At 35.9% G+C, this 12,314-nt stretch overlaps 1 protein-coding gene across 3 annotated transcripts in view; it reads left to right on the top strand.

Moving 5' to 3' along the window:
• The window catches only part of MINDY3 (MINDY lysine 48 deubiquitinase 3), an 82,158-nt gene that overhangs the window by 64,543 nt on the left and 5,301 nt on the right, over positions 1–12,314 (top strand). For 2 of the 3 annotated variants that reach the window (XM_008956581.6, XM_003831183.7), the window contains 2 exons: positions 6,458–6,530; positions 9,123–9,210. In XM_008956581.6, coding sequence (XP_008954829.2) covers positions 6,458–6,530; positions 9,123–9,210 — 161 coding nt within the window. The remainder of the gene's footprint in view (positions 1–6,457; positions 6,531–9,122; positions 9,211–12,314) is intronic. The other variant, XR_004664531.3, reaches the window with a different exon arrangement.

Genomic DNA, 12,314 nt, shown 5'->3' with positions numbered 1-12,314 from the left:
AGATCTTCCAGGATATTTCTGTATAATTGACCTCCCAGGATAAAGAAGCAGAGGAAGATGATCTGAATCATTCACTTTGGAGCCTATGCTTAGCTATTCTACCTAACAAAGTATAGTTTTTAGAAGTTCACATATATATCATTAAAATGTCTACTGAGTCATTGTCACTGAGGTTGTTTTGATCACTTTTGTGTTTACATATTTAGGTAACGGTTAAGACTTTATTATAGCTAACTCACTGACCTTTCAAGTATAACTTCAAAACTAAGTTGTCATACTTCAGAGTTCCCTTACGAAGTACCGTGTAGAAATGGAAGTTGCTGTATCAGTGAAGTCCTTGTAGATATCTGAATGGATTCAGTTATCTTTACTTTCTTCTGTCTTGAAACTTTGTACACTTAGTAATCTGCTCTTTTCCTCTCTGAAAATCCATGTCATGCAAATTCTAAGAATATATCTTCTCTTACCACTTACTAGCAGATAACTTTAGGCTAGTTACTTTTAGGTCTACTGTTTTCTTAGGTATCAGTCTTAGAACAACTGTAACTAGTTCTTAGAGGCATTATGAATATTAAATGAATAATGTGGAAAGCACCTTGTCCAGTGGTACAAGCAGTTGTCCAAGGTAATAGTCATATTCTTAACCCAGTATAACTATGAACATTCCAAAACCAAACACATGGCTTTCATGTAATCGTTATGTGTTGTGTTGTGTTGTGTTTTGTTTTGTTTTACTAGTGAAGATTTTGGAACCACAGTTGAAACTGGGAGTGAATGACTTTCTTGAAAAAAGAAACATAAAAGGAAAGGATCAGAAAATCTTAGGAGATAATAACTATTAAAGAATAAAGGCATGAAAAAATGCCTTCAGAGCAGACATAGGAACCCTAAACTTTAGAAGGCTGATTGTAAGGCTGAAAAAATTTCATCAATGCTGCAAAGATACTGAAATTAAGGTTGTTAAAGTAGGAGACAGTTGTCATAAGTAGTAGCTTTGTTTGCTTTTAGTAATCACTAATGAGGTAGCAGGCTTGTACTATTTATTTTCTTTTACAATGTACCAAGGAAAATGAGAATTTCTCATATTACCAATACTAAAACATAATTTATAATCAGTGCAATTTTTCAGAATTGAGTTGTGAGAGATGCATATGAAAATTTGTTGTATTTCTTTTAGACAAAGAAAATTACTAAATGGTTTTAATCTACAGAGTTACATGTGACAGCTTATCATGACTATAAACTGAATTATTAAAGCAAGCAAAATTTATTCAGATAGCTTAGAAAGTATGCCTCTATATATGACTTAGGAAGAAGATAAAATCCACTTTTCATCTAAATATCACACTGTTCGTGGTTTAGCTATGTGTATAGTCAGCTCTAAGAAGGATTAAAAGTAGATTAATTTTTCAGTTTTTTTTCTTTTCACTTACAAACTAATCTGCTAATCTAATTTTCTTTCCCCAGATGATATGCTTTTGTTTCAGGATGTAAGCAAATCATGCTTTCTCAGAACACTTAGTAGGCAGAAAGTTCTTACAAGCATTTACATACAGTTTCCATTTAGCAGAGGCTGGTATAGGGACAGTTATCCTGTGTCACCGTCCTCAGAATGCTTGTAGAATAACTGACCTAGAAGGACACTGAAGGTACCCAGGAGTATTTTTATATCTTTATCTCACTTTTAGCTCCCACCCCTGGTTGATAAACCCAGCTATCTGACAGGTAGGTGGATTTGCAGTCACGCTGTTAACACTGTGCTGTGGGTATATTCCTAATTAAATAGGCGTGTACAGGCCAATCACCATTTATAGCATTGCCTCTATGAGACCACATCTTCCATAGCATAAACAAGTGATTTAGTACTGATAGTTTGGAGCATAAACCTGGTATGAAATTGGGGATCTATCTAAGAATGATGTGTGGCATTTGCGTGGAATGTTACGATTTCTGAAGCACTTTACCTCCATGACCTCATTAAAACCTTGCCACAAACCTAGGAGATAGGCAGGGATCATCATCCTTGTTTTTGTTCTTTGGAGAACAACCTTGTGATGGTTTGAGTCACTTCTCCAGAGCCACATACCTAAATGTGAGAACCAAGACTGGATTTTAAGTGTTTCAGCAATCTTTCCCCTTCTCTCTACTACCGGTATCTTTCTTGAAAGGCTAAAGTCATAAAAAGGTACTTTTTAACCTTTCTAAATTTAAGTTTACTTTGAACTGTTAATTTAATGGAGTAAGGATTTGATATTCTCGCTTCTAGTTGAGCAATTTCTGCCCATTTCAGAATCTTGAGGATCTTAGGAGCCCAGTACTTATTTTGATATCAAGCATACTTATAAAACAAGGTCAAAAATATAGTTTTTAACTGTTAATTTCTCATTTGAATAGTAACAAAATTGTACTTTCTGTGGGACCTTGATGTATCACCTCTAGATAATTGGCTCAGTTTAATCTCAGATTCAGAAAGGGGAGACTAGCACACTTATTCAGCTTAAAGAGAAGCAGTTATCAGGCCTATTCAAAATGTTCCACATGAGCTTTGGAGAAAGTCCACAGTGTTTATTTTTGTGTGTCTTTTTTGTGGAAGAAAATGTTTGGATATGTGCTTCGTATTCAGGTACATGTTTTGTAGGAATTTTTGTAAAATGATTGATAAAGATATATTAATATGATCAAAGATACTGGACAACAACAATTCTCTAGTGCCTCTGGATACCAGGAAAATGGCTCCATCCATTACGTCTCACTAGCTGTGTGATGTTGGACGAGTTCCTACCTCAGTTTTTCATCTGTAAAATGGACTTAAGAGTAACTTTATATGATTAGTCAGTACTCAATACATTAACCATGGTGTTGTTTTTTAAAAAAAAATGTGTGGCACAGAGCTTATTCCATAACCTCCAAAGACATCAAGGTCTACATAGGTAATGTCTGAACTGCTAATCACAGGTTTTCACATTATACATAATGAATTTTGTTTTCTTCTTTCTCCTTTATCCCCTCCTCCTTGTACAATTATATGTCAGGAAGCAACACCATTTCTTTTAAATCTGAAGCTGTTTTGTTTTGTTAAGTTGCTAAAATATGTTGACAGCCATATTTTGTCTGATTTCAGTGTACTGCATTTTTTTAATCTTTAAGAATAATTGGACTATTGTAGGTAGAGCTTAATATACACCACTCCCTAGACATCCTCTAGAATTGCCTTGTCTTTTCTGTTCCTTTTAAATAAATGCTCCTCCCTGTGCCCTTGCTGTGGCCTCCTGTCACTGTTAGCACTGTTTCTGTCAGGCACCCCCAGCTAACAGTTTTCTGTGTAGTGCCACCATATTTTGTACCTTTTCCATCCCATAATAAAAGTGAATTTGCAGTACAAGCTATAAATGAGCTACTTATTTATGAGCTTGTATCATTAAAAGTAACAAATGTTAACGAGCAGCTATGAGTCAACCACTGTGCTAGGCCCTGGGGATCTGGACTCCCTGCCCTCCAGAACTCATTGCCCACTGGGGAGCCAGAAGTAATGCCAAAGAGGTCTGGAAAAGCTCAGCTCTGGTGTGTGACTTGGCCTTGGGGAAAAGGTCACTTGCTTTTTCAGTAGGAATATAGACCTACAATTTAATAAATACTAAGGCTTTATTAAATTCTATTTTTTTTTTAATTCCCAAGAAACTGTAGTCTCCCTCTCCCACAGTGTATGGAAAATGTTAGTCTCAAGTACAGTGGGCTTCACAGTTTCCTTATAAACTGTTTGTTGCACAACTCTGAGAAACCTTTTTCCAGCTTCTCTGTTAGTTTTGAGTATCCAACATTTGGCTTCTCTTCCTGCAGTGTCCAGTTTAGCTAGTATCTCTGTTAAAATTGAGACCTGCTAGGCTCTCCTGTTTTTTTCTTAATCTTTCAGGACAGAAATCCTGATTGTTTTATATTTCCTTTGAAAGCCCAACTCAGGTTTCCTCCCAGTTATGAAATAGTTATCTTATCCAGGAAATTACATGCCTCACTTTCACTGTCCTTCATCAGCGCTCCTTTGCATTGAATTATTCCTCCCCACAATCTCTAAGGACTTGACACTTTTAGCAATCTGGATATTCAGCTGGTAAAAATCTTTTAAAATTTTAAACCAACAGCTTTTTTCCTCCTTTCAGCCACAATCCAACAGCATTACAGTATGTACGTGCTAGCCGTTTCCCATCCTGGCTGCTCTGCCCTCTTTTGCTTGCCCTGCCTCATAGTCCCCATTCTTTTGTGTTGATATCTATGTAGTTAATTTACCAGTGTATGCAAGTTCTATTTTTTTCTTTTAGTTCTTCATAGATCTGCTTGACTAATCAAATGGTATTCTCTGAGATTTCCTTTGCTGTTGACTTTGAGGTTGTCTTTTCATCTTTGTGCCTCTGTTTCCTTATTCTCTAGGGAGTCAGTTGGTGAAATGTCAGATGACCTAGGTTTCATCTGTTTTTACACTTAATGATTCTGGCCTTTTTCTAAGGAATTTTTTGTAGGTATGGTTAACATGTCAAAGTAAGTCTTCTACAAAGGAAAATAATTTTGAAATCTCTTCTAATCTTGAGTATATTAAAAGTTTTGAATTATTGAGAAAATTCTATTACATCTTTAGTTTTAAAATACTAAATGTACAAAATGTAGAGTTACTGACTGGGTACAGTTATGGTTACACTTCAGAATATCTGTGCTTATGAGTTGTAAATCTCATAGCTACCTTAAAAATGTTTAAGCTTGAGGTTAATCATATATAAGCATGTTGTTAAGTAGGTCACATTGTTGTTTTTGTTGTCATTTGCCAATTAGCTCTTGCTTGGGGTGGGAACTGAGTTGCAGGTTATGGTTTCTGCGGAAAGGCTGCCAGCCATGACAAAGTACATGCTGTCAGTGCTCCTGAAAAACGTTGTACAGACTGAGCATCCCTCACCCGAAAGGTTGATCCTCCAAAATTTTGAGTGCCAATATGACACCGTGGAGCATTTCAGATTTTGGACCAGATCAGGGATGTTCAGCCATTATATATTTGCAAATATTCATAAACCAGAAAAAATTTGAAATCTAAAACATTTCTAGACCCAGGCATTTTGGATGAGGGAGACTCCACCTGTAATATCAAATGGATATAGCCTATAAACACAGAAACCTAATTGTTCCTGTCTGTTGGTGGCCACATACAGCCTGTTTCACATTCGGAGACGCTGAGCCTTTAGCTATGACTTAACTTAAGCAAAATCAGTGATCAGACTCATCAAAGCTAAGCCCACAGAGCTTGAATGTTGTCACAAGTGCCTTCAACTAAGGTCATCTTTATTCTCAGTACTTCAAATTATTGGTAACTTAACAAACTGGAATTACTCTAACCCTTCACTTAAAAAATTGCACATTTTTAATTATTCTAGATGACTCATAACCTTTTAGTCAAGGCCAATCTGTCTTCAAATGGGTAAACAGCTCCTTATGAGGTTTAAGAATAGAAAAGAGGTTTAAGAATAGAAAAGACCTTTCTACAATCATAACTTCATTCCTTTCTGATAGAGATAGTGTACAATTCCACACCCTGAAGGAGCAACTGCACACTTTATTCTGTAGTTTGATTATAGGAGCAGGGCTTTTGGACATCTTGTTCTCCATGGCAAGATTTTTTTTTTTTAATCATCTAATCCCTGAAGGACATTGGAAGCTGATTTAAAGCTGAGACAATCTTCAGGAACGAGTAAATGGATAGAGGAAATTGGGCACTGTACATTTAAGGAATAAACAACTTTTGTTTAAAACCACTCTCATTTCAAACTACCCCACAAGGACTTTGTGTGTGTCATGGTCTGTTGCATCATCAGAGTTTGGACCATTTTCCATAAAGTAGTCATCATCAGCATTAGTTTGACTCTTCATTTCAGGGCTGTTTTTTTTTTTTTTTTTTAAACCTACAGCTTTCATTTAAATCACCAAGTCTGTTTTAGAATACCTTTGCTGTTAATCTGTCAGTTGTCTAAGTATCAGTGGATCACTAACATTCCTTCAAGAAACTAAATAACATTGTGACAAAGGGAATTTGTTGGTAAAGAATTACTTTAATTGAATTGTTAAATGGGAATGTAAAGGTTTACTTTGTTTATTGAAAGATAAACCTAAGATTTTAAGTAGAAAAATATTTTACCCACTTAACGCTGTAACACTGTTTAAAGATCAAGTAATTTGACTTTAAGCTTTCGTCGGAGTTCTCAAGTTAAAAAATATTTTTAAGTATTTGCCGATGTTTCCAAGAAAACAAATAGAAGAGAGTCTCTAATAACAATAGGCACTATGCCTAAAATAAACTTAAGGAATAGTATGTTAACTCTTTGTATTTTTTATGCGATTTTTTTTCCTGGAACCTGATCAGCATTAATAGCATTTCTTGAAGTAAATTCTTATTTCAAGTTGTTTCTGATTTTTTCCCCCCTAGATAATGGATTCATACCCGATTCACTTCTGGAAGATGTGATGAAAGCATTGGACCTTGTTTCAGATCCTGAATAGTAAGCTAAATAGGAAGTGTTATTTAGCCAACTCAAAAAGATTCGATTAAGTTTAAGACATATTGTACATTTTTTGCCTTTTTAAAAATCTATATCTGCATATATGAAGCATAGCAATCTATGTAAAGCAAAGATTTAGAAAGAAATCGAACTAATCCAATATTATAGCAGACTTGACATACTTAAATTGAGTTTCCTTTCCCACCCAGCAATTACTGTCCTGCTTTTTAAAAAATGCTAAAAGTGTCTTTCTATAAACTTTAAAAAGTTTTTTCTCTGCAAACACTTCCCCACGTCTTAAAATTTTATGTGACTTTAGTATCTTCAGTAAAGTAATGACGGTTCTGTGTAGATGGTGCTAGTTGCCCTGCTTAAATAACCAGCAGGCCTCTGACTTTCCCTCTTAAATAAAGATGATCAAAGATATCTAACATTTCTAAATGATTAAATTAACTGACCTGAAACTTTTAGGGATGGCTGCAATATATTATGGCATATCGTTTTTCAGTATTTTCTTAGGATCCTGTCATTGTCTTCATTCTCACTGTTATGTTTTATGCATTGTTACATCTACAACTTCCTCTGTAGATTAAGATCTTTAGTTATTATCCATGAAAAAATAACTCTTAAGTGGATACATGTATTGATCAAATATGGGAATAAAAGTTAAGATAGGACCTATACTCCTTTTTTCAGCATAGTTTTTCCTTCTGCAAGTTTTTCTAAGAATGCAAAAACTTGAGCTTATCAAACATAATGAAAGAGTTCAGCAAAAGCAACAGGAAACATTGGTAGACACCGTTTTTAGAATTTGGTCTTGTTCCGTTTTTAGATGAGTTCAGTCATACTTTCTTTGAAAGTATGCAATACACATAAACTAGCCACATCTGAATTAATGTATCTCAATCTTACTACTTAGAGCTGTGATTTCATCCATTCTCAATAGTTAGAAATATTAATAAATGAATAATTGTTTTCAATTTAAAGAGAAATTCAGAGTGTTGAACTAGTCCAACAAATGGTATGATAGTAATTACTATACTTCTTCTAACTTTATTTCCAAGTAGAGACCATGTTGTTTACACTGCTCTAATTTACAAAAGAGAATTAACTCAAGTAATTTTTGTTACTGACCAGCCTAAGACAAGGAAGAGAAAGAAGAAAGTTTTTTTTTTTCCAAATTCTTCCATAGCTATATATCATCTACCTAATTTTCCTTGTTTTATCAGATGGAAAACGTACCTTGAATCATGAAGTTAGTACAATTGATTCAATCAGGTTGTTTTTCTTGAAGTAGTTGAAAGATTGGACTGAAGTATTCACTCTACTTTGGCCTATTTACAACTGTAATACAGAATGGCCCATGAAATAACTGGGCCATCCTAAGGATTAAATGAATTAAACACAAATGACCCTGCCTTCATTTGTTTCATCATAACTTCCCGGCCTTACTCAGACTCATTAAAATGCCATATCCTTTGTACAGTATACTATACAAGAATGATAGCCACAGGCCCACAAAAGTATCTCACAGGGCCAATACTGCATGTCAGGTAGGAGGTCTGTGAGGCAGCCTGACCCAGGTGTTTCCGGGAGAGATGGCTATGTCAGCGCAGATGCAGCTTTCATAAACCTTAAAACATAGCTTACCCTCACAAGAATAGCTTTAACTCCTTTTGTGAAAGGCACACCTGGTAACTGACCCAGACCGAAGAGGCAAACTGAAAGGAGAGAAGTTGCCCCTGAGGAAGGTGGTTGACTAGAACCACCTGAAATCCCCAAACACAACACTTTGCATGTTGTGTAGTAAGGTAGATTTAACTTGGCCTTTATAGTTTGAGATAGCAAGGAAAATAAAACTTTTCTGAAGACTATTTTCATTTTTAAACCCATTAAACTGCAGTCTGCCTTCTTCTGCCTTCTTTCTAGTCACACATAACACCACCTGTCACCAGCCTTGGTACACCTGCATTGTAAGGGCTGGTATGCACTTTAGGCTGCTGCTGGACCAATACAGTATATATCAGTCACTGTCATTCATGACGCATTAGCTCTTTGAGAATTAATGTAGCTCTTTAACCTTCAAATTACATTGTCTATGAATTTTAAGCTGCTATCTCAATTAGTTTTTAAAAGTAAGCTTTTTAGGAGATGTTTTCTATTATCTGATGTACCACTGCCTTTTGACCCTGTTTCTTTTTCTCCTTGGGCTTAAAATAAACATTTTGTTAGTTAAATGCCTCATTTGTTAAATTCAGGCATACCTATGAAGCAAAGAGAATTTGCCTTTGGGAAGTTACAAGCTTGAGTTTATAAACCTTGGTTTTTAAATTACTTTACCTAATAAGGAACAATATTCCAAAGTCGTCACAATTTAAATTTTAAATAGTAACAGATTACTCTAGTTTAAAAATAACCAAGTTTTGGCAAATTAGATGTCATTCCTGTGTATTTGTCATTAAGGTTCTAAAAAGAACAGCTCTTAGTATTTTTGGCAGCTGAATGTGTTGTAGTACCAGTAATTTAATCATGAAAGAAAAGCAGCTTTTTTTTTCCTCTGGTATCCACTGTTTTTCTTCTTTCTCCCCGTAGTATAAATCTCATGAAGAATAAATTAGATCCAGAAGGATTAGGAATCATATTATTGGGCCCATTTCTTCAAGAATTTTTTCCTGATCAGGTAACATAGTTGAGGAAATATATTTATTGTTATTCTGTTGGGATGATTACCTGTGATTGTTTGCAGCATTTTCTCTTTCTGTACAATGTCCTAATGCGCAGATATGAGACTGAGAAAACACCGTTACATGGAAACCTTCCCAGAGGGAATGTGTGTTCGAATACGGTAACGCAGTGCCTTGATGGGGAGGGCAGCAGAAGATGACGCAGACACCAGTCTATATACATAATGATACGGAGAGAACAGTTCGGAAGTTTGAGGAGTAAAAAGAGAAAGATTCTCTTTCTCCACTCCCACCCCCACTTTTCTTCTCTCAGGAAGCTGTTAAATACTGTGAGAAGAGGTCAAGGTGCCTGTGGGTAGTAGAAGCCCCTAGCTAGTGAAGCTAAGCTCCTGGAGAATTAAAACCTAAGTGGGTCTGGGCCGTTTCCCATTGGGACATGTCTTCCACTGGGCTTTGATAGGAGCTCAGTTACCTGGAATAGCAGAGGCATCTGGGCCAACCTGAATGTTTTTGAGTTGTATCTGCATCATTGGCAAGCCAGTTCTATATCCAATACCCATCTTTCTGTCTTTGTTCTCTAAGTGAAGCATTTTCCCACTAAATCAAATTACTTAACTAGATAACAGATATCATGGTCATTTTATCAGATATCAGTATAGTTTGCACTGAAGTTCATTGTTGCAATAGACATTCCAATTTCTATTTTACCGCTATTATTAGAGAGACATATTGACAAATAGAAAAAATTTAAAAGCAAGAGGGAAAATTTCAAAATATAATTACTAAAATTCAGGATGTAATTGTTAAAAAAGATTGTTAAACTCAAGATAAAATTGTTAAGAAAGAGGTAAGATTCAAAAAGTAACAGGATATCACAATGTAGACAATGTAGACTACTGGACTTTTTAAAACTTTGGTCTTAAAGCCTTCATGAAAAATTAGATTTTATTGTCCGACATTAGACCCTTCAGTGTGATATCCTCTTTGTTCACATTCTGACTGCTAGATTTTTTTTTATTGGAATCTGATGTTCTAGATATCTGGATTAATAATACATTATACCATCTTAAACTTTGAGACAGTATTAATTTTAATTATATTTCAAGGCTGCTATCGGAACTTTTGATAGAAATGTTGATTCTTAGTTATAATAAAAAGAATATTCCTGTTTTTAATTTAATTTGGGGAAGATTTTGAAAAGTGAGAAATGTAAAGTGAGACAGTTACTTGTAGTAATTTTTTAGGTAAAAAGAGGGTTCTAGTCCCTTCTCTTTCGCCTGTAACAGACATTTCCATTTGGTTGTACTGTTTGTTGCCTCTGTGTTCCTCTCTCACTGTTTACTTGTTGCCTGCTATTCTGAAGACACTCTCCACCTGGGCCTGGTTTGTCTCATTGTCTGTATAGTTCATGCTGTTTCCCTCCCACGAGCATGTGATCCTGCTCTTGGTTACCTTTAGAGCAGTGAGTTCTCAGTATGATCTCCAAGAGCTTGTTAGAAATGCAAATTCTCAGGTTTCTCCCTGAAGCAGAGACTTTAAGGGTGGGTGCAGCAATGTGGTCTAACAAGCCCTGCAAGTGATCTGGAGGCCCAAGTTAGAGAACAGCTGCTTTAGAGGAAGACCTGTCACAGTCCCACCTATTCCCATCTGTTCCCATCCTATAGCAGCTCAGACGCCCTCTGTGTCATAGATCTTTTCCGATCATGCCCTACATACCACTGATGTCCCCTTTCCCCTGTAGCCACAAAATGCATAGTGACTCAACACTCCTTTTGGCAATTAGTCACATACTGCCTTGTCCCTAACAGATGAATATAGTGATCATTCCGTAAACTATTTATTTATTTAAGATGGAGTTTCGCTCCTTTACCCAGGCTGGAGTGCAGTGGCACGATCTCAGCTCACTGTAACCTCCACCTCCCTGGTCCAAGCAATTCTCCTGCCTCAGCCTCCTGTGTAGCTGGGACTACACATGGTGGCCTGGCTAATTTTTGTATCTTTAGTAGAGATGGGGTTTCACCTTGTTGGTCAGGCTGGTCTCAAACTCCTGACCTCAGGTGTTCCACCCGTCCTGGCCTTCCAAAGTGCTGGGATTACAGGTATGAGCCACCTCACGAGGCCCAGTAAACATTTAATCAGCCACAAATAAATGAAGTTGCAAAACTGGAGTGACAAGGACAGCCAGGAAAATATTTAACTTCGGTAATCTTTACAATGCTTCAAGTAGGTCCTGTGGAAGAACACTTATTTGCTATGATGTAGAGGCTGATGCAGGAAGAAAAAAGTGGTAATATTTATAAGCTTTTCAAGACCATTCGTTTAAATAAGAATAGCAGAAGCAGCTCCCCTTTCCCAAGCACATACTCTCCATCAGGCACTGTGTGCCTTCCAAACACCATACTATTATTTTCCCCATTTTGACAATGAGGAAATTGAGGATTAGAGAACTTAAGACGATTGTTTAAGGTCTACACTAGGTATCTTAGTAGCTGATTCAGGAATCTTTTGACAATGAGGAAATTGAAGATTAGAGAACTTAAGACAATTGTTTAAGGTCATACACTAGGTATTTTAGTAGCTGATTCAGAAATCCAATATAGTCTGTCTAACCACAGAGTCTATGCACTTTACCAGTGGGCTACACTACCTTTTGTTGGTATTTCTGTATTTTATGCCAGTTAATTACTGGAAATAGGGAATATAAATTATATTCAGTTACAGGAAAATGGTTATTTAAGTTCACATAATTTAACTCTGATAGCCAAGAGTCAAATTATGTAACTAATTGCAATGACTCCTGTAATTAAGGAAACGATCAAATTGATTTTTCTATTTTCTGTAAGGCATTTTGAGTGGGATACAAAACAATTTTAGGCTTTAGTTGGGAATGTAAGACATGAAAAATTAAACAGTCTTTCAAAATAATAGAAGAGATGATACAAAGTAGTACTATATGATTCCTTCTCAAATTATTTAGACAATTGTTATGATAAAGGTTAAGTTCCAGTGTAGTAAAAAACTAACTAGTGTGTCCAGGAAAAACTTTACAGAAAAAGTAAGATTTAAACCAGGTCTGGAAAAAGGAAGGAGAGGAGGGCAT

Source organism: Pan paniscus, chromosome 8 (assembly GCF_029289425.2).
Source record: "Pan paniscus chromosome 8, NHGRI_mPanPan1-v2.0_pri, whole genome shotgun sequence".
Lineage (NCBI taxonomy): Eukaryota > Metazoa > Chordata > Mammalia > Primates > Hominidae > Pan > Pan paniscus.
This window is presented reverse-complemented; position numbering and strand designations above follow the sequence as displayed.